Here is a 22,428-nt window from a genome sequence, read left to right on the forward strand (position 1 = left end):
CTGCAGATGTCATGATCAAGCTTAATCATCTCTGAAAATGTTTTTGAAATGATCGGAAAATTTCCTCAAAATTTGCTTCAAAAAAGATTGAAGATTGGATCTATGGTTGCTGATATACATTCATCCAACTGGATATGCAGATGGACATTTGGACAGAAGTGGCCACAAACTGGATGGCACAGTACCCTCAAGGATGGTTCCGGCTGAGGGACATTTACTGAACCATTTGATTTTGGGCAAGATGGGTATCATACTTCATTGTTTTGGATGTTGGACATGTAAATTGACATTTCGAAGCAAGTGGCCACTTACTGGCAGTTCCGAACAGGGTTACCAGGTTGCCAGATAAATCTGGGAATGCCAGATTGGTCAAGTGACAGCCAGAATAAAGATTCATCCTTCTCAGTGCCAGATTTTGCCAAATTTTTCACTGGCATTTTGAACAAATTTTTGATTAAAATGAACGAATTTAATTGAAAATAAAAAAAATAGAATGAGATTTTCTTAGAGGGGTAATTGCAACTCAACATTTCATAAAATCAATTAAAGCACCTTAATTCTACAATTTGTTGAATTAATTCATATCCTCCCTCTCCTTCATAATTGAGAATGGTTAGATTTTCGTCTGCCAGATTGTTCCAGATTTTTGATCGATACTTTGCCAGATTTTTCTAATTTTGACCTGGTAACCCTGGTTCCGAATAAAATGATTTAAACGTAATTGAAGAATATAATATATTTTAGGCGCTTTGCGTAAAGTACTTTCTGTACTTTGTCATATTGGTCATGTGTAACATAACCACTTGCACATTTTTGTATTAAGTTTATTTCTGTTCCCATTCGCTGGAAAATGATGCAAATTAATCCCTACACTGAAGCGAAAATAAAAACCATAAATTCCCCTTTGATACTGCTACAAACAGCAGATCAAAAAACATAACCAACTAGTCACCAAAGCAAAACGATTCCCGTCAATCAATCAAACGACTCTAATTCCATAACGACGATTGAATTGGTGGTGTGCACTTGCAGCACATTTCAACAACTGAATTTATCAATTGAAGTCGTATTTTCGCGCATGTATGGGTGGGTGTGCGTGTGCCAAAATCGTGCCAAACCCAAAGGTTGCCAATCGGCCGCACCAAATCGACAAATTGGGTGATTATTGGATTTGACAAATTGACAAATAACTGATAAGCCTTTCGCTCTCCAATCCTCTGGCTCCGTTCTCCACTCGCGTATCGATTGGTTAAACTGTCGAAAGTGACGGGATACTTTGTTTGTGCTGGTGCTTGTTTGACACGTTTTCACGTTCATGTACCAATTCAATTGAGTGATGTAGGGAGGAAATTTAATCAGGCTTATGTTGAAATTAATTGGAACGCTTGTAAATTAGAATATAATGAGGTACCAATGTTTTTTTTTCTAATGAAATTGATTTTAAGAACATTTAGAAATAATACATTTTAATCCATTTCTTTTTGTCAATTTAAACTTTTTCTTCATAACCCCTCCCAATACCTCACGAAAAACGACCCAGCTTAGCGCAACATTCGAAAATGATGACACGAAACCGGGATAAACATAAAACCAATAAAGCGGACACAATGACGAGAACGATTTCGAGTTTTCCCATCCCGCACCCTCTGAGGACGTTTACCTCTCAAGGGGATGGTGCTGGTGCTGTCAGCACGATCTCGATAATCTCCAATGGGGCGGCTGACGACTGAAAGCAAAAAGTTGTTCTTTTCGTCCCTCAACAGTGTGTCCCTTTTGGACACGGAAGAAAATACTTTTGGTTTCATGATTGAAACAATATGATTTTCAGTCTTATTATATGTTCCATTGAGAATTCAAAACATGTATGAAATATTTAGTCTGAAACAAAAATATTCAAAAAATAAATCGCCAGCTTTACATTTTTTTCCGTGCCCTTTAAATGTCTATCAGAGTGAAATCCATACTGGGCTAATTTGGGGGTTCGGGAAGGTCAAGTTCGGTGATAATGGTGGGCATGGATTTGGCAGCACTTGGGAATTGTCAACACGCACGCGTTGGTTCAGTTTGATAAGCTTTTGGAAACTTTTAGACAGCGATAATTTTCGTCCCTTTGGTGGGGGGCGAAACTTGTTCTTGTTAAATTTTGATGTTTATTCACTGGAAGTCAGATTCCAAGAAAATTTGTATATTTTGATCCACTTAAAATCATCATCATCAACATCAAAGCCATATCACCATTAGCAGAAAAGTTTGTGTCAAATATTGACAATCGTTAATATTAGGTTTACTTCGGTATCGAGACCGGTGCCTCATAGGAAACCGAAAAGGGAAAATTCAATGCAACACGATGCGGTAAAGTGGAAGTTATGGTCGATATTGATTGCTGAATGTCTGAGGATATCACATTGCTGCATCCAACCAATTGGTAAATTTGTATTCTCTCCTCCAAATTCATTCCTTCAATTTATTCTTGAAAAATGCAAATTGAAATATAAAAGTGAAATCTTTTGGTTCGTGCTTCGAATTCAGTTAAAAAACCTTACCGTTTGGAAAATATTCCAAAAAAAATTGAAATTCAATCAATGTCACCCCGGTTTACGGTGTATTGAGTGACGTTAATAAATCAAAAACAGCACTATAGGGCTATTTTTCACAAATTTTGAAATGTTGGACCACACATCCAAAGTAGACAAAACAGTTCAAATTGAGGTTTTGCAGCGCGACTGTGTTTCAAATGTAGGTGGCGCCAAAATGAGGTTAGGGGAAAGTGGGGCAAGTGTAACAAGCTAAGGAAATGCTCGTCATAACCCATTAAAAACGTTAAAAAATCTGTCGGATTTTTTAGAATCATCTTATTCCAGGTCTTGACTGAGACTTTAATAGAACAAGTTTTTAAAAAGTTCTGTTTTTTAATGTAAAAAATTGATTGTAAAATTTTTGATTTTTCGTACGTTCTACTCAACTAGTGGGGCAAGACGAACAACCCTTTGGGGCAAGAGGAACAATGCATGAAAAAACATGCTAATTTACTAACAATTGAACTATGATCACTTAGATACATCAGATTAGGATGTATTTGAAACGTTTCTTTAATTTTTAGATTAAAAAAATACAATTTTACTAAAAAATTTACCGTTTTTACGAAAAAAAAATAACTTAGATGATAAATAGTATATTTTCATGATATTATTATATCGTGTATGGAATTTTTTTTAAACAATTGTTTATCAGTTTTTAAGAACTTTTGTGTATTTTTTTCACAATAAAATATGTTGCTGCAGCAATTCGTATTTTTTTCCATTCTAAAAATCCAGATGGTACACTTGCCCCACCTAAACAAGATTTTTTAAAAGCTCTCTACAAAAATAACCAAAACATAAATCATACTTTATAATACGTGCAAGTCATTGGTAGGGACACTACTGATCTAGGAAAAATAGCATTTTGGATAAAATGAGCCTTAAAACGAACCCCAAGCCTTATTTTGTACTTTCCAAATATTATAAGGAAACAAAGGTTCTGAAAAAAACTTCATTCAATCTTATGCCCCGTGGCGTTTACGTCGTTTTGGCGGTTATGTGGTAGTAGAATCAGCTAATTGCATTGCTAGCAACAATTCCTCATACTGGAAATAATCAAAATTGTAAAAATTTTGACCTTACGAGCGATTGTTCCTTTTGCCCCATATGGTCGTCTTGCCCCACCTTCCCCTACTTGCCAAAAATCGTATTCCTTTCTGCTGGATTGAAGAACAAAATCGGTTATTTCTCATTATATCCTGCATCAATCTTAATGAAACTGGTTGCAAAAGACGAGAAATTATTTTTGCTTTTAAGTAATAAACATCAATTTTTGAGCGCGCGAAAATTTGTGAACTTTTTCTTTAAAAAACATGTTTTGGAAAACGAAAAAATGAGTTTTCCGGTATATATCAACGATATAAGCATTTATATAGTTGAAAACAGATGTGTTAACGAATATTCAACAATTTCTATTGATTTTTGACAGAGTGTGTTGCCATTTAGTCCAAAAAACTATCTTTTACTAAATTTACAATTTTCTCATAGAAAAATCAAACAAATTTTGGAATGTTGTATACCAAATTGTTGGAAATAATTTTTCTCATCCGAATCTGGAATAAGTTTTATAAAAATGTTGATTCTGAAGGTAAAAACATTTTTTTTCGAAAAATCATAGGTTTACGCTACTTGTTCATAGGTGGTGACATGTGTTTTTTAGCTTTGCTGCAAATCCTCTATAGGAGAAATAATATTTTCATAAATATCAAATATTTCTCTACTCATGCGAATACTAGTTTCAAACAAGGCTAAGAATGATCCTTAAAATAAAACTTTTCTAAAACGTTGCCAAAGACACTTAAAAAATGAATGCCAATTGGCATTCATAAGCTAAACAACATGCGACATCTAGAGTTGAGTAGCAGGACAGAGCCAAGGATGTCGTTTGAAATTTTTGCCCTTTGAGGTTATGTATGCGAATTCTGTTTTGTTAAATTCCAGCGTTCAAGACAACCTTTGAACAAAAATATGAGCTGATACTTTGTTAACATTTGATGCTCTGTCATTTTAAACAATATTTTTTTTCAAAATTATTTTTTTTTCAAAATCTTTTTTATTGCGTTAATTTATAGAGGGCAAAAAGTTTACACTCGTACTACTTGAATTTTTTCTCAAAAGTTGTTCTAAGAGCTGTAAATTCAATTTTAAGTTTGCATTCCTATATAACCGAACAGTGAAAATTTGAATCGTCATTCTTCGATGCTTTGCGCCATCTGTCGGAATTATGGAGCTTTTAATCACGAAAAGTGATGGCTAGGGCTAGTGATTTTTCACGGCGAAAATAATCAAAATTACGCGGCATGCCATTAACAAAACATTGAAATTTCACGGCAATTTCTTGGTACTCTAAAACTGTATTCTTTTAGCAGAATTATTAACAGAAAACTGTCTTAAATGAAAGCAATAGTTTTAGATACAAAATAAAATGCGTTTTAAACCCCCTGGCACAAGTGATTTATTTGAAAAAAGGAGTACTGAATTAATCTTGAGAAATTTTGAAGATTTTCCGTCAGTGGAATTCTAGAATTTTTTTATAAGGTCTTACAAACATATGTTAACGTTGAGGGTATCCCGGTTACACCAATGAACATTGACATTAGGTGTGAAAGGGATACACTCAATGTGAACATTTGTTTATAGGACCTAATAAAAAAAAGTCAAGAATATATGATTCAACTGTTTCTATTTTATTGGGATTTTATAAAATCAATTTGCTTAAATACCTCCAAAACGATGCAAGTCCTAAACCTCTAATTCATCACAAGATGGTCCCTTTAGTTTATTTACATTATTTTGATGAAATAAAAAAATAAAAAAAGTCCATTGACGTAATTAGTTTTTCAGTCAAGTCTCCATAAAATTTTGAGGGCTATTCATACAAATTTGTTTTGTAATTATATTAAGTTCTATATTATAAGGAGTCATTTTCTGATCGATTGATTGTTTTCAGCAAATTAGTAGTTTATAATAAGGATTTATGAGAAAAAACCGATGGAAAATTTCCAACAAATTATTTAAAAAAGGGTCAATAATACTTTTTTGGACATTTGAAATTGCTGCCATCACTTCGGATTGTGTTAAAAAAATCAATACTAGGTGTCTGAAGGCTTGATCGTTGAGGCAATTGCAAACCTCTTTTTACACCAAAGCTCCTATCCACCCTGGGATTCAAACTGACGACCTTTGAATTGTTAGTCCAACTGGACGACAAATACACCTTGACTTAGCTAACGACCTAATCTATAGATTTGTGTTGTCGAATTTGTGAACATTGAAATTATTTCAAATATCAACAAAATCAAATGTAGACGATTTTGGAAATATATTTTAATGCTCCCGAATTTGCAGGGTTGCTTTTTGCTCATAAAAAAATTGGGAAAAACTGAACAATAATTGAATTGATAAAAAGTTTGATTTTTCCGGAAAGCCCTAAAAAAATCTTTTGCAGAGCACTCAAACCAATCCAACGTTGACGATTCCCTTCAAGGAAAAAAGATGGCCCATCTCTCTGTTGCGGAAACCGATATTTGCCGTGCTGAAATCACCCAAAACGATACAACAAAACTGTCTTTTTGCGTGACGGTCGTCCTCAGAGGACTGAAAGAAGTGGGTATCGCATGACACGACCAAAAAAAGAAAAATGAAGAACATTTCACAAGACATTTTTCTGTAGCACGTAAGATCAATCAGAACATGGGGGCTGGATTTGATGATACAGAAAAATGTCGCAGTCTTTCCAGCAGCAATTTGGTGGGGCTCTCTAGAGAGACACGAAATTATAGCACTTTGTGAGTTTGGAAATTACTTTAAGGCGATTATTACAAACATTTTAAGGGAAAAGTGCCTTAAAATTAGATTATCGTCAAAATTGCGCTCTCAACCCTGTCACCGTTAACCCGCTAACGAGCAATATTTTTATCATCCCATAAAACACCTCTTCGGTGCATGTTCCTACACCTTGTTTGTGGCATACCTGTGTGTACAACAGAGTACATGAAGGTAAACTCATAAACAACGTCGGAAAATGTGCCGGTCGTAATTGGTCGTAATTGCTGCCAGCTGCGTATTAACGGCTCAGGCTCAGGAAATTGTCGCACGACTGCGAGACGCTTAAAGTTGCAGTTGGAAACTTTTCTTTAAGCCTGAAATTCCGCGCGGGAAAACCGGAGCTCGCCTTCATCAATAATTAATGTCAAGTGCTGTTTTTTTCGCCGTCACAATCTTGGCACCATATTCTCCAGGCAGATGCCGGAGTTCGCCAACGAAAGCTTAAGCTGCACACAGTAAAAAAAAAACTTGCTGTTAGCTTTTTATTAGGATGATCTAAAAGATGAGGAAAAATATAAAGTTTTTACTGTCCTGGGACTGAATATAATTGACTAATTTATTAATTGATGAGAAAGTGTCCGGCAAATAGAAAATTACCACCATCAGCCCTGTTCCAGCGTCCAGCGTCGGCGAACTTCAAGGCACGACATCTGCTTCACGTGGCCTCATTTCCACACGATTCGGGGGGAGGCGGGAGGGCGAAGATGTCGCTCGTGACCTTGGGCGGGAAAAAGCTTCGGACGCTTCAACTTAGCTGGCCCATCGCTGGGATGAATGATGGCGAGCAGAAAGTGGCTCTCTCGCCGCTTGGAACAGTAATTATCTTTTGGGGATTGCTGTTTTTGGGTCGGGGGGGTTTTTTTTGGGACACTGCTATGTGAAAGCTTTATATCACTGGACATATATTGTGACATAAGTTTTAGCAAATTTTGATATTTTCTTGGTTGTGAAATGCATAAACTACTGTTATATACTTCACTTTACAAAAGTTGTTCTTTTGATGATGTTATCCATGCATAATTCTTGTTTCAGCAGATATTTGTAGTTTTCAAATTGATTTCCTCGCGATTTTAGGTCGCCGTTTTTCACAAACCAGGGGATATGTTTGAGCTCGTCTTCTTAAAATTGATCCTGTCCCTATCTTAAGGTGTCGATTTTTGCGACACAACACTTTCAACCTAGGGTAACATATTTCAATACAAAATACTATGACACACAATATCCACAGATCGTGGAATATTGAATCCCATTGCTTAAGCTGCTTGAAGGTGATCATGTGGGTGCTCGACTCGTCACTGCCGATGTATTCTTGTGATGCTTTTGCCACTTTTATCCAGTGCTGTTCAATGCCAGCTTCATACAAGGAACGTAGCAGAGTACCAAAGTGGTGCATTATTAAGTTCCGATGCCCAAAGTAGTAGAACAACAGAGTTGAATCGAATCGCTCATCAAGTAATACGAATCGCATTTGGCTTGTTTTATGGTCATACTTTGGCAATGCTCGAATTATTGCTTTCGCAGATTCAGATTCAACCAGGATGGCGATGTTTGGACCCAGTGAAAAGATATCGATGGTGGGAGATCGATGTCTTCTCTGTACGATACCAGTTAGTCTAGGATCCGCGGTGATAGCTTCTAGTGTAAGGTAGGATTTCACCAAGACTCGCATTCCTGCCGGTCGTAACTCATTGATTCTTGTCACATCAGGTTTGGTCGGCCAATTTGCTAGGAACGAAACTATTTTGGCCTCGTAGCCGCATAGTAGTACAAACGTAAGAATGAATCGACCAATAATAATCAAACTCTTAATTGCTTTCTTCCAGCTGCTGTTGAATACGTGGGACAGACGTGATGATAATAGTGTTACGCATAATCTGGCAATAGAGCCCCATATGATTAGCCACCAGATACCTGGCGTGTACGGAGCAGTCAACAGTTCATAAATTTGAAGTGGCCTTCCTCGAGGTACAAGCAAGACTAAACTGTAGAAAGGTAGAACTGGTACTCCATAGCGTACGACGTCCAATTGCCAGTGAACAAGGTTTAGAAAACATGCTGAAGGATTCAACATGCGACCGGAGCACTCTGATGGCTTCACCTCGGGCAAACATTCTAAACAAATGGTTTTCAAGGAACCGTTCATGTGTCTTGCGATCAAGTTAGCTAGCTGAACATCGAGTCCTTTTGCTTGACCGGTGGTAGCATCGAATTCACTATAAATGGGATTATGGTGGGTACATGCGTTAAGTATTTTTCCTTCTAGGTCGATTTCCTCTGGGAATATCTGGTGCAGTGATTCGTAGCGCTGAATTATTTGATAGGCACTACGAAATATATAGAAACTGAACATGTCATATTTATAGGAATCAGCATAGACGGTAATAAAAAGAACCTTCACTAATCGAACTCGTTGAAACAATGTTAAAAGATCCCAAAGGTGGTTCATTGAAATAAACGAAAATAGTACAACCAACTTTGTTTGCGCGTTGATTTGAACAAGTTTGTTTGAAATCGCTGCTTGATTCATACCCTACCAAAAATACAAAACAAATACATGTTATGAAATTTAACGTTTGAACTTTCAAACTCACGTATCCGTATGATCCCAGAAACACAACTGCCAAAGTTGGTATTCCATGCTTTGATGCAACAAATTCACCATTTTCATCAAGTAACAATTTCGGGTACTTTTCGATGGGGTCCGACACGATTAGATCATCTAACAAGTCTTCAGCGTACAACGCAACATCTGATTCTTTGATGAACCAAAACTCCGTTCGTGAAGTGCTTGTTTCGCGTAGTAAATCTTCACAAATACGAACTAATGTCGATTTTAAAACCTCCAGCGGTTTTGGCAGATATGACTTTACAGATTGTCCGCAAAACGACGAAACGACACAAACTAGAACTAACTTGTTCAACATTTTGCAAGCAAATACCAATCTAGTGCATGTTTTGATTAGAAACTCAGTGAGAAACAACAGATGATTTCTAAAGTCAAAACAAAGCAATTAAAAGTTTTTCTATTGAAGGAATTAAACGTCTGTTCACGTAAACAATATTCATTATTATAACGAATACGAATTTTGTGTGTCATGTTTTACTTTTCACAAAACACTTTAAGCTATGTTAGTTTATTTTCCTTATTTTTCTTAATTTGCATCTACAGATCTTATAAAATAATACAAAAGACATCCTGTTTGTTCTGTTTGAAATGAAACGACAATATTCAATGTTTGGAAATTTTAAACACAATTTGTTATGACGGAAAGATATGCATTTTGGTTAGCAGCCAATAACAATCTCCAAATTGTTTCATAAATTACGATAAGAGAGGCTTAAGATGTCTGGCAATCCAAAATGAAATGGGTTCAATTGAGTAATCGCTTCTTCGAGTTGAGTAAACCTGACCATACACATCTCACAAATATAGTAAACTAGAATTAGACTAAACTGTATAAATTAAATTTTACCAACTGAAATTTGTTGCATATTGCAAGCATAAACAAACCATCCCTGCAAACCGAGCTGCTGCTTGCTGCAGCAAAATGGTTAAACGAAAATCCAATCACGTTTCAATAAAAAAATCATTCAGCGATAATCGTGTCAGAATGCAATAAAATCAGTCTGGTTCGCGCACTTACACTCTGCACACACACACACACCCACAAAAGCTCGCACAAACACAATTACCGGAAGGCGCCTCGCCAAATGGCACTCACCACACACAGTGCACAGAGAGATAGCATGTTACTACATACACATAACATAAAAGTTATATAAAGTTCCGAATGAAATTCGACAATAGACATCATTTTTCCCTTCCCCGGCGTTTTCCAGCCGGGGCAAACCAACTTTCCAAAATATCCGGCCGAGAATCACGCGATCTTGGGAAAGTGTGGAAGGAGGGCTTTTCTGGGGATAAAGGCAGGCCATTGGAACCACTCATCTATCATTGCCGTTTGTCACGAAGCTTGGCGCTAGAGTTGGCACTGTGAGAAATTATTTTAGGATCTTTATTATATATATTAAGGTCAATGATCAATACTTTGAAAAAGTTGTTCTCACAAAGCTCATATTTTTAAACAATTTTCAAATTTTATATTTTTTGACGGAAGTTTTAATTTTAAATTAATGCATGTTTCAAACATTTGGTTATAAGAGTGAACAACTGAAGTCAAAAGAAAATCAAAACCTTGAGTGTTTTTTGAACCAAATAGAAGATGCGTTACTCATAAATAAAACTATGGTCTTATGACATTTGGGAATGGTGACAGATTTTGTGTTGAAAAAATGTGTAATTTTACATCAGGAACTGGTGAAATTTTCTTCATTTCCTGACGAATTTCACCTTTTTACATTCTATTTAAGTAAATTTCAATTAAAAGAGATTTAATATTCTGTAATTTTAATTTTTTACCTTCCAAAATTCACATTTCAGATTCTGTTTGTTTTTTTACTAAGAACAGATGAATATAGTTTCTAAAGGAGCGGCCGTGACTGACTGGTTACGATGTTCGCTTTGTAAGCGAATGGTCCTGGGTTTGATGCCCATCTGCTCCCAACGAGACAGTTTAATACATAGAGATACTTAAAATACTGAATGAGAACGAAAAATCTAAGTCGCTCGAGGTGGGGTTCGATCCCCCGTCCTTTGAATTGGTAAGCAAAAATGCTAACCACTAGGCCATCGCGACTTGGTGAGCTATGACTGGAATTAGGAATACTGTTACTATCAACTATATACGCGCTGGGTCCTTGTCCATTTGACAAGGGTTCGGAAGTTCTAAATAACGTTTGAATCCGATTGATGCAAACGTTCTTCAGGGCGGGGCTTGTCGATAAAGCTGAAGTACCTCGCGCTCGGCTAGCCAGCGTAGAAATGGGTTACCGAAGCTCGGCAGAGCTAACACCTTCCAAATGCCTATGCGAGTTATTTGCATGTATAGAGTGTAGATCTAAAAACACATGGAAACAACTCAATTTGTAAGAAGTGGCCGCGTGGTCCCGTTTGGATGGTTGCACACACACACACACAACAGATGAATATAGTTTCTAAATTGAGTAAATCTCTAAAATTTCGCAACTTGAAAAAGTATATGTTTTTTTGTGTTGGATGAAACTTGACATGTTGGTATTCTAAAACCTGAATCTTGAGAAGAGATAATCTGATCAATTTGGAGTCTTCGGAAAAGTAGTAGGTTAAGATAAGGACTTTTCAGAAAAAAAGTACACGGAATAATACAGTCATGTCCCGGTTTTGCACTGCCCCGATTTTTATTCGTTCAGCTGCCTCAGTTAAGTACGGCCCAGTGCTAAGCTGAAGCACAGAGCTCTTAGGATTTTGGCTATATGGGAGACATTGGCTATAATCGTATGAAAAATCATGTAAACATCAAAATAATATAGTGTTTTGGTATCGGGATGATGTCAGCTATCCATTGCACTTGAAATTTTCACAAAAATACGTTTTTTCCAATATTTTGAAATTGCAATGTATCTCCAAAAAATAAATAAAATTAATGTAATTGCAATATAGGTATCAAATGATCGAAATTTTCAAAAATTTTGAATGTAATAACAAAATGTTTTGAAAATACGCAAAATTTTCTTAAAACTGCATATTTTCGAAAATATACTCAAAATATCTGTTTTTTGCAATATGGGTATCAAACGATCGAGCTTTTTCATTCATTTCAAATGCGTTAATCAAATATTTTGATAATACTGCAAAATTTCACAAAACTACGTATGTTCTCAAATATACTCAAAATATCAGTTTTTTTACAATAAAAAAAATCACATCATTCGCTCTACAGCATTGCCTGGGCGTTCTCGATTGCGAGATTCCTACTCGAAACTAGGTGTCCGAAGGCTTGATTGTTGAGGCAATTGCAAACCTCTTTTTACACCTTATCTTCCATCCACCCCGGGATTCGAACTGACGTCCTTTGGATTGTGAGTCCAACTGCCTACCAGCGACTTCACCGAGGCAGGACCCAAGGAGACGACTCCTACACCTGGACTGAGCTATCGACCTAACCCTTTAGGTTCGACCGGGGCCAACATTTACTTCCCCATCCGACGGAAGGTCCTACCAATTTCCCTCATCTTGTTAGCTTTCCACTGGAGTGGGAGATCGGTCGGATGTTCGGTTACGCCCAAACGGATGTTTGTCGTTCTGTGTATGTTGTTGATTTTTTTCCCAAACTTTTTTCGTTCGTTCCTCAAGTTGGGGTCGGCAGCTTCCTTTTTTATGATTTGCCAAAACCGTTTCGCTTCGAGTGATGAAGTTATCTTCGGTTCACACTCGTCTGAACATTGTGTGGATACGAGTGCGGTGGTACTTTTATTCTAGCTCCAAGTGAAACACCATCGAAATGTAGTGGGTACTTGGGGCAGCATCCGTTTCGATGGTGGAGCTTTTTTTTGAGAGAGAGAGAAGAAGCACTCAAACAAAAAAGTCCAACGCAAACAAACTGCACCGGGGAGCATCAACTGGAACGACGACGACGGAGTAGCATTTTTATGGCACTGACAGTTATTTTGCTGGGGCCAAAGTGGGCTGACATGATAAAATGGGGCCGGAAAAGAGACACAACATAATGCCGGGCCAAGATAAGCGGGGTCTGAGAATTGTCGAGAATTGGCCAGCGTTTGGGTTTCACACGGCAGAATTTTGGCACTTTTTCCCACAACCTCAGCTAAGAAAGATCTGTTTTATTTTTTTGTGAGGATTTTCCCAGAATCTGTTTTTTTTGCCCAGTTGGGATAGAAAAGGATTTTTCCGTTTTTGTGATCATTTTTTGGTTCTCCGAAAATGTCTTGTCTTTGAGCTGCTGGCCTTGACCCTAGCAGAGTGGGCCACCACCATGTGTGGCCACCGGAAGGAGATTTGGGTGGGCAATTTATTCAATCGGAAAAGAGCCATCTTAGCAGTGGAGGAAAACTGGAAGGAAGGGGAAAGGCGGTTGTCTCCGTTTCCATTAGCTTTCTGTTTGTTTTTACCCGTTTTAATGGCGGGAATAAGCTGCCCCATACAAGACGTCTTTAGCAATTGTGTGTTTTTCGCCTTAAGTGAAATGTGAAGAAAATATTCTTGGCAACTAGGAAAATAGCAGTTTATTCCATTTAGCAACTTGTCGCCCTCGTACTAACTTGTCGTACGTGCATTGTGGGCCAAATTGAGTTAAGAACGCTATTTTATGCAGCTCACAATGCCTAACATTTTGACCTTCACAGATCCCGATTTCAATCCTGAGATATTCAACAAAATCCGAAAAAAACTCCGTGCATTTTCGTCACTTTACATATGAAAGAAGTTTCAATCTTGTCGTGCTATCTTGTCACTCCCTGAAAATTGATGTAAGTGTCAGGTCAGAACGCGTTTGACGCACGTACAAGTTAGACTACCGTAAACATTTGTAAATATAACTCGGGACTCCAGCAACCAACTTCAACCAAACTTCGGGACAATGCACATAATGGTCAGCTAAACAAAACGGGTTTGTTATTGTTTACATTGCGTGCTTTCGTTTTTGTTTATTCATGGTCAAACATTAAAACGCGTTTTTCTCGGAACGTCAAAATGGCGGTTGCGACAAGATAGGACGACGACGTCGAACTACTGTTGACATACTGTTGTAGCTTTACAAGTCCGAGTTTCAAATTCATTTAAGGACGAGTTGTATAATTTTCAAAGTTAGAAATGATAAACGCAATGCCCCACATATAACATTTAGCCAATATCAATAAGACCTTTTATTCCCCCTAAATGCAATCACTCAGCACCTGACCTTTGTCTAATTTCACAATTAGTTAATGATAGCAGCAGCAAAGCCTACCACCCAAGCAATTGCTGAATGATTTACAATATCTTATCACCGTTCAAGCCGAGATAAGTCCTCAATTACCGGGCGAACGGAATCATAACGGCTCTGAACAGGCCAATTCAGTTTCGATCGAGCTGCTCTCCGAGCAAGATGCGAACGCTGGGAGCTTTGAGCCTAGTCGCTCTGTTGGCGACGACCGTCAACGGGCTAGCGATTCGCGAACCGGACTCGAAGGACTGGTATCAGCACGCGACGTTCTACCAGATCTACCCGAGGTCGTTTTTGGACAGCAACGGCGATGGGATAGGTGATTTGGCGGGGATCACCTCCAAGATGAAGTATCTGGCGGATATTGGGATTGACGCGACGTGGTTGAGCCCGCCGTTCAAGTCACCTCTGAAGGATTTTGGGTACGATGTGTCGGATTTCTACGCTATCCAGCCGGAGTACGGGAATTTGACGGATTTTGACAAGTTGGTGGAGGAATCGCACAAGAATGGCATCAAGCTGATGCTGGACTTTATTCCGAACCACTCGAGTGATCAGCACGAGTGGTTTGTGAAGTCTGTGGTGCGGGATCCGGAGTATAGTGACTTTTATGTGTGGAGACCTCCGGCGACAGGGGGTGGTCCGCCGAATAATTGGATCTCGGTATTTGGAGGGTCGGCGTGGACATATAATCAAGCGAGAGGGGAGTACTATCTGCACCAGTTTACGCCTCAGCAGCCGGATTTGAACTACCGGAATCCGAAGGTGCTTGCGGAGATGACCAAGATGTTGTTCTTCTGGTTGGACCGTGGAGTGGATGGGTTCCGGTTGGACGCTATCAACCACATGTTCGAGGATGAGCAGTTCCGGGATGAGCCGTTGTCTGGGTGGGGACAGCCGGGAGAGTACGATTCTTTGGATCACATTTATACCAAGGACATCCCGGATGTGTATGATGTGGTTTACAACTGGCGGGATCAGATGGATAAGTATTCCGCGGAGAAGGGCCGTACTATCATTCTGATGACGGAAGCGTATTCGAGCATCGAGGGAACGATGCTGTACTACGAGAGTGCGGACCGGAAGCGCCAGGGAGCTCACATGCCGTTCAACTTCCAGCTGATCTATGACTTTAAGAAGGAGCAGAACGCCGTTGGGCTGAAGAGTTCGATCGACTGGTGGATGAACAACATGCCGGCTCGACACACTCCAAGCTGGGTAGCTGGATCGCATGATCACTCGCGGGTAGCGTCACGAGTTGGACTAGATCGGGTTGATCAGGTCATGACGTTGCTGCATACTCTGCCGGGGACTAGTATTACGTATTACGTAAGTACCAGTGAGTTCCTCCAAGATTCTGTTTAACATTTTTCTTCCAGGGTGAAGAGGTAGCCATGCAGGACTTCAAAGAGGCTCAGCAGTTCGACAACCGAGATCCGAACCGGACGCCGATGCAGTGGGACTCGTCGACCAGTGCCGGGTTCAGTACCAACACCAACTCCTGGCTCCGAGTTCATCCGGACTATGCTCGGTACAACGTAGACGTGATGCAAAAGAATTCACAAAGTACCTTCCACCACTTCCAGCATCTGACCAAGCTGCGACGGTACCGGACGATGCAGAGTGGTGAGTACGTGCACAAGACGGTCGGAACCAAGGTGTACGCTCTGCTGAGGGAACTCCGTGGTGAGGATTCGTTCCTGACGGTGCTGAACATGGCCGGAGCAGAGGATACCGTGGATCTGGGTGATTTCGTGAATCTTCCGCAGAAGATGCGAGTTGAGGTGGCGCAACCGAACTCCAAGTCGAAAGCTGGGTAAGAACTTTTACTTCTCTTTTAGAAGAATTTCTCACAATTCTTTTCCCCTAACAGAAATGAGGTCGACATCAGCAAGTTGACGCTGGGACCGTACGATTCGGTTGTGCTGAGAGCAACGGTTTCGTCGGCAGCTGCTATCAACCTTTCGATTGGATTGCTGCTAGCGATTATGGCCAGGTATATCTTCGTGTAGTCATAAATTACGGTCACGTGCATGGCTGATACAGGCGTAATTAGCCTTTGTAACAATAAAAACTCTCTTATCAACCAAAGCTCAGCCGTTGTGAAACCTTTCCCAACATCATCCCCCGACTTAAGGAAAAATGCCGGAAATCATTATTCCACCTCCACCCACACCAACGATTCCGCTCAAAAGGACACCATTAATCATTTCCCAAGACCGTCCGTCATCATCTTTGCTTTAACCTTTTCCCCGGGACCCCGGGATAAACGCGTTGACTGGCCTTTTCCGATACATGACATATGTCGATCATTGGCCGAACCCAGATCAATCATCTAGATTTATTCCTTTCACATGAAGGTTTTTTCCTTCCCTCTGTTGACATCCTGCATGTGTTTATCTTTCCTCCGTTTGCGACATGGGGGTGACATTGGGCCATTAGCATGAAGGAACTTTTGCTAGCAGCAGTCAATCGTGGACCCAATTTGGGACTATTTGTGAGGCGAATCTCGTACCGCATCGTGTTTTTAATCCATCCGTGACGCGTTGCACGGTGAATTTAAAGGGCAAAAATTTCCAAGCGCAGGTGTGTTGCCGACGAACGGTGCATAACTCATTCGCTTGAATTCCAATTTCCCCCACCTGGAGCGATTTCTAACGAGATGTTAAGCTTTGAAAGATGGATTGGGGGATTAACGGTATTCATGGGGCGTCCGAACGGAGCTGGCAATGAACGGGGGGAAATTCGTTTTTCGTTTTCTTCCGTTTTTTGAAGAAAGATGAAAATATGGTGGAAAATGTAAGCGAGGAATTGTCACTCGGTTTTCTGCACGAATTTTATTTGTGTGTGTGTGTGTGGGTTAGAAATGCGTATTGTGTCACTCAATTGGATTTTTCGGGTATTCATAACGGGTTCGGCGAGGGTCGTTTGGAATTTGGATTGATGAAAGGTGGAAATGGATTCGGAGAAAGGAAGTTGATATGATGTAATCGAATATATCAATTTTATTACGTTCAAGGTCTTAGACTTCTTGCAAGACCATTACTTTTCCCTCATTTTTGTTCTTCTATAGTTAAGGTCCAAAACTTGAAATCTTTGTTTGAATTTTAATTCAATCAAATGAGAATAACTTGAAATAATCTAGAGATATCATTCGTGATTTTTTAATGAAAATGCTTTTTTTTATTAATTTTTTTCCATTCAAAATTGTGTTCACACGATTTCCCATTACATGGATAACGTTTATTTTGATTGCTTTTTAAGCCAATTGGGCACTTTCAGGCTTTTAACTAATTTTTGGTTCACAGATCGGAAAAAAACGTAGAACTTCAGGAAAGATTTTGGCAAGTTTATGGCAGTAGCATAACTGTAACAATGTATAAAACGATTTGTAATACTTTTTTTCCAAACTGTTGATAATTAGAATAGTCTTGCAGAGTCGAGAGACATAAATAATAAAAGCTTCTAAAAGAATTCTTCAATGTTTTACGTAAGAATATTTGACTGATTTTCATGACCATTTTCACTCTTTGTTTGAGGTTTTTTTTACAGGTTCAAGTGTATTTATTTTCCAAAAATATAATTTAAAATTGAAACAATATTAAAACAACGAGATTTTTTTATACAGTCTTCAAGAGCATAGCACAGCATAGATATGGTGTCTACCCGTAACTTATCTATACTGTTTCCCAGAATAGAAATACAATTTAAAACAATTTCAATTGGTCTAATAAAATGAAAAACGCTACTTAATCCTCACTTAGATGGTTGGTGCCCTCCTGACAATCATAAAGTGAATACATTCAGTCAAAATTGCATCATTCACCTAGAACACGTTTAACAAAGTAAGCATCATAACTAAATTCTTTTGATAGGGTTTTCAGATCATCAAATTTCTGGGACATCAGCAAGGTCTATTGATAACCTTTCCAATGATAGTTCGCTAGATATAGGCAGACAAAATTTGAATGTATGACAAAAGGTCGAAATACATAAGGTCGAATGGACAAAAGGTCGAATAGAGGGGGTTTTTCTTTGAAAATATAAAAAAATATGATCTATTTTTTTATACACAGCTATGTTTTTGAATTCAGATTTTTCTTATGATCTACTATGATCATGAATGATAGATTTAAAATGAAAGAAAACTTGCAACAATATTCAAGAAGCAAAACTCTAAAATATTTCAACAATTTTTATGAATAAAATACAAATTTCAAAAATATTTCAAAAGTAGTATTAGTAAGAAGAACCGCTAATATATGAAAGAATGGAATTATTCACAAAATCATTACGACAGTCAAGAATAGGTTAAAACAAAACTAAAAAAATAATAATTTGTATTAGAACTGCTCATATTTGGAAGAATGTAAAAACTCACAAAAGTAGGTCAAGCAAAGGTTGTTTTTAACACCTAAACTCCCATGCTCGAGGAAAAGGTGGAACTCCAACTTTGAACAGCTATATCTCGGCTCCCTGTGGACGGATTTTCGATATCTAAACAGCAAAAGATGCGGACAGATCTCTAGATAATGTTGCTTTTTTGAAAAGTCAAAAATAGAGGCGTTTACCCTAAGTTATTCCCGAAACCATAGGAGCAACTTTTTTCAGCCCTCTTTTACTACATGTTTTACATGCAGTTATAAATATTCAATGATAATCTATGTCAAATCCATGCCAGAATGATAGATAATGCTCATTTATTATACTCAAGACCATTTTCGGTCCAATGTGGCCACTTTGGAACCGGTCCCAGGTACTCCGGTGAAACCCGGATTACGTTATATTGTGGAGCATTTTCGGGAATATTTTGGTCAAGGCAACATGCATATCACAGTTCATCATTTTCAAAATCAAGCTCATTGGTGATACCCAAGTCCATTTTTGGACCAATCTGGCCACTTTAGGACCGGTTCCCGGTGCTCCGGTGAAACCCGGAATAAGGCAAATTACGGGATTATTTCTGAATAATTCTTGAAATGGCAATATCAATGTCAAAGATTATCATTTGCAAAATCAAGCTCATCCATGATCCTCAAAACCACTTTTGGACCAATCTGGCCACTTTGGGATCGGTTCCCGGTACTCCGGTGAAACCCGGAATAAGGCAAATTACGGGATTATTTCTGAATAATTTTTGACAAGGCAATATGGATGTCAAAGACCATCATTTGCAAAATCAAGCTCATCCATGATCCTCAAAACCTCTTTTGGACCAATCTGGCCACTTTAGGACCGGTTCCCGGTACTCCTGTGAAACCCGGACTATGGCAAATTACGGGATTGTTTCTGAATAATTTTTGACAAGGCAATATGGATGTAAAAGATTATCATTTGCAAAATCAAGCTCATCCATGATCCTCAAAACCACTTTTGGACCAATCTGGCCACTTTGGGACCGGTTCCCGGTACTCCGGTGAAACCCGGAATAAGGCAAATTACGGGATAATTTCTGAATAATTTTTGACAAGGCAATATGGATGCAAAAGACCATCATTTGCAAAATCAAGCTCATCCATGAACCCCAAAACCACGTTTGGACCAATCTGGCCACTTTAGGACCGGTTCCCGGTGCTCCGGTGAAACCCGGAATATGGCAAATTACGGGATTATTTCTGAATAATTTTTGACAAGGCAATATCAATGTCAAAGATTATCATTTGCAAAATCAAGCTCATCCATGATCCTCAAAACCACTTTTGGACATATACTCCGGTACTCCTGTGGAACCCGGAATAAGGCAATTTACGGGATTATTTCTGAATAATTTTACACAGGGCAATATGGATTTCAGAGTTCATCATATTCAAAATTTAGCTCATCCATGATCTGCAAAACCACTTTTAAAACAAACTGGCCACTTCAGGACCGGTTTCCGGTACTCCATTGAAAACCGGATTATGGCAAATTACGGGATTTTTGCAATTTTTTAGAGCAATTTTTGATCAGCCAATTTGAGTTTACAAGTTCATCATATTTCATTTTGACATCCACATTGGCTAGTAATTTTTTTTTGCTGAAAGAGCCCCGTTATTTGAAAAAAGTCTTGATATTGCCGCAGTCATCTGCCAAAATAGCCATATCGAAAAAAAAAAGAAATTGCATTCGTGGTTGAGATTGATCTTGAAAACTATACATTTTGACATCCATATTGTCCTGTCAAAAATTATTCAAAAATAATCCACTAATTTGCCATGTTCCGGGTTTCACCGGAATGTCGGGAACCAAAACCGGTTTGGGGATCATGGATGAGCTTAATTTTGATTATGATGAACTATGACATCCATATTGCCCTGTCAAAAATTGACCTGCAATAATCCCGTAATTTGCCTTATTCCGGGTTTCAGTGGAGATTCCGGGACCGGTTCCAAAGTGGCCAGATTGGTAGATAAATGGTCTTGAGAATCACGAATGAGCTTGATTTTGAAAATTTTGAAATTTGATATGCATGTTGCCTCGACCAAAATATTCCCAATAATGCTCAACAATAGAGCGTAATCAAGGTTTCACCACAGTACAGGGAACCGGTCCCAAAGTGGCCAGATCGGTCCAAAAGAGGGTTTGGGTATCATGGATGAGCTAAATTTTGAACATGATGAACTTTGACATCCATATTGCCCTGTCAATAATAATTCGGAAAAATCCCGTAATTTGCCATATTCCGGGTTTCACCGGCGTACCGGGAATCGGTCCCAAAGTGGCCTGATCAGTCCAAAAGCGGTCTTGGGGATCATGGATAAGCTCGATTTTGCAAATGATGATCTTTGACATCCATATTGCCCTGTCAAAAATTGTCCTCCAACAATCCCGTAATTTGCCACATTCCGGGTTTCAACGGAGCACCGGGAACCGGTCCTAAAGTGGCCAGATTGGTCCAAACGTGGTTTTGGGGTTCATGGATGAGCTTGATTTTGCAAATGATCTTTAACATCCATATTGCCTTGTCAAATATTATTCAGAAATAATCCCGTAGTTTGCCATATTCCGGGTTTCACCGGAGTACTGGGAACCGGTCCCAAAGTGGCCTGATCAGTCCAAAAGAGGGTTTGAGGATCATGGATGAGCTAAATTTTGAACATGATGAACTTTGACATCCATATTGCCCTACCAATAATAATTCGGAAGATCCCGTAATTTGCCATATTCCGGGTTTCACCGGAGCACCGGGAACCGGTCCTAAAGTGGCCAGATTGGTCCAAAAATGGACTTGGGTATCACCAATGAGCTTGATTTTGAAAATGATGAACTGTGATATGCATGTTGCCTTGACCAAAATATTCCCGAAAATGCTCCACAATATAGCGTAATCCGGGTTTCACCGGAGTACCTGGGACCGGTTCCAAAGTGGCCACATTGGACCGAAAATGGTCTTGAGTATAATAAATGAGCATTATCTATCATTCTGGCATGGATTTGACATAGATTATCATTGAATATTTATAACTGCATGTAAAACATGTAGTAAAAGAGGGCTGAAAAAAGTTGCTCCTATGGTTTCGGGAATAACTTAGGGTAAACGCCTCTATTTTTGACTTTTCAAAAAAGCAACATTATCTAGAGATCTGTCCGCATCTTTTGCTGTTTAGATATCGAAAATCCGTCCACAGGGAGCCGAGATATAGCTGTTCAAAGTTGGAGTTCCACCTTTTTTCGCTTGCTTGGTAGTCCGCGGGATATTTTTATGGATGGGAGTTTAGGTGTTAATAATAAAAAAAACCTCCAAAAAAATTTTGAAGTCGAACTTTTGTTTTAAGAAACTGCTCATGTTTGAAAGAATGGAAAAACTAACAAAAATATAACAACAAACAAGAAAGAGGTTATTTTTTAAAATATGTTTTAAATATTTTAGAAGTCGAACTTTTTTTGAAGCACTGCTCATGTTTGGAAGAATGGAAATCTTATCAAAAATGATTTGAAAGTTATTCTGTTTATTTAAAAAAAATATTATTACGAACAGGATGGATAAACCAAGGATAAACTCACAAAAAAAATCAGATTTGTTTGTTCGAAAATATTTTATTCAATATTTTTTTAGAAGTTTCTGATTTTAATTATTTGTTTATTTTTTCACATTCGACCTTTTGTCTCTTCGACGTTTTGTCCATTCGACCTTTTGTCCACTTTCGACCTTTTGTTCTTTCGACCTTTTGGCATTCGACCTTTTGTCCAATCGACCTTATGTCTTTCGACCTTTTGTCGCA

General features: G+C 38.6%; 2 protein-coding genes across 12 annotated transcripts in view; one reads left to right on the top strand and one right to left on the bottom strand.

Moving 5' to 3' along the window:
• The window catches only part of LOC6051146 (calcium/calmodulin-dependent 3',5'-cyclic nucleotide phosphodiesterase 1A), a 660,139-nt gene that overhangs the window by 164,855 nt on the left and 472,856 nt on the right, over positions 1-22,428 (bottom strand). The window lies entirely within an intron of this gene.
• LOC6046508 (maltase 2) lies at positions 14,365-16,319 on the top strand. The gene is made up of 3 exons (XM_001863660.2): positions 14,365-15,556; positions 15,607-16,043; positions 16,101-16,319. Exons 1-3 carry the CDS (start codon positions 14,390-14,392, stop codon positions 16,237-16,239), a joined length of 1,743 nt encoding a protein of 580 aa, XP_001863695.2. The 5' UTR covers positions 14,365-14,389; the 3' UTR covers positions 16,240-16,319.

This window comes from Culex quinquefasciatus, chromosome 2 (assembly GCF_015732765.1).
Source record: "Culex quinquefasciatus strain JHB chromosome 2, VPISU_Cqui_1.0_pri_paternal, whole genome shotgun sequence".
NCBI classification, from domain to species: domain Eukaryota; kingdom Metazoa; phylum Arthropoda; class Insecta; order Diptera; family Culicidae; genus Culex; species Culex quinquefasciatus.

What these genes read in the sequence shown, in the direction of transcription:
- LOC6046508 (XM_001863660.2), top strand. Translation starts at nt 14,390, where the DNA reads ATGCGAACGCTGGGAGCTTTGAGCCTAGTCGCTCTGTTGGCGACGACC. An exon ending in GGACTAGTATTACGTATTAC is followed by an intron (nt 15,557 to 15,606) that starts GTAAGTACCAGT and finishes TTTTTCTTCCAG; the next exon opens with GGTGAAGAGGTAGCCATGCA. An exon ending in AACTCCAAGTCGAAAGCTGG is followed by an intron (nt 16,044 to 16,100) that starts GTAAGAACTTTT and finishes TTCCCCTAACAG; the next exon opens with AAATGAGGTCGACATCAGCA.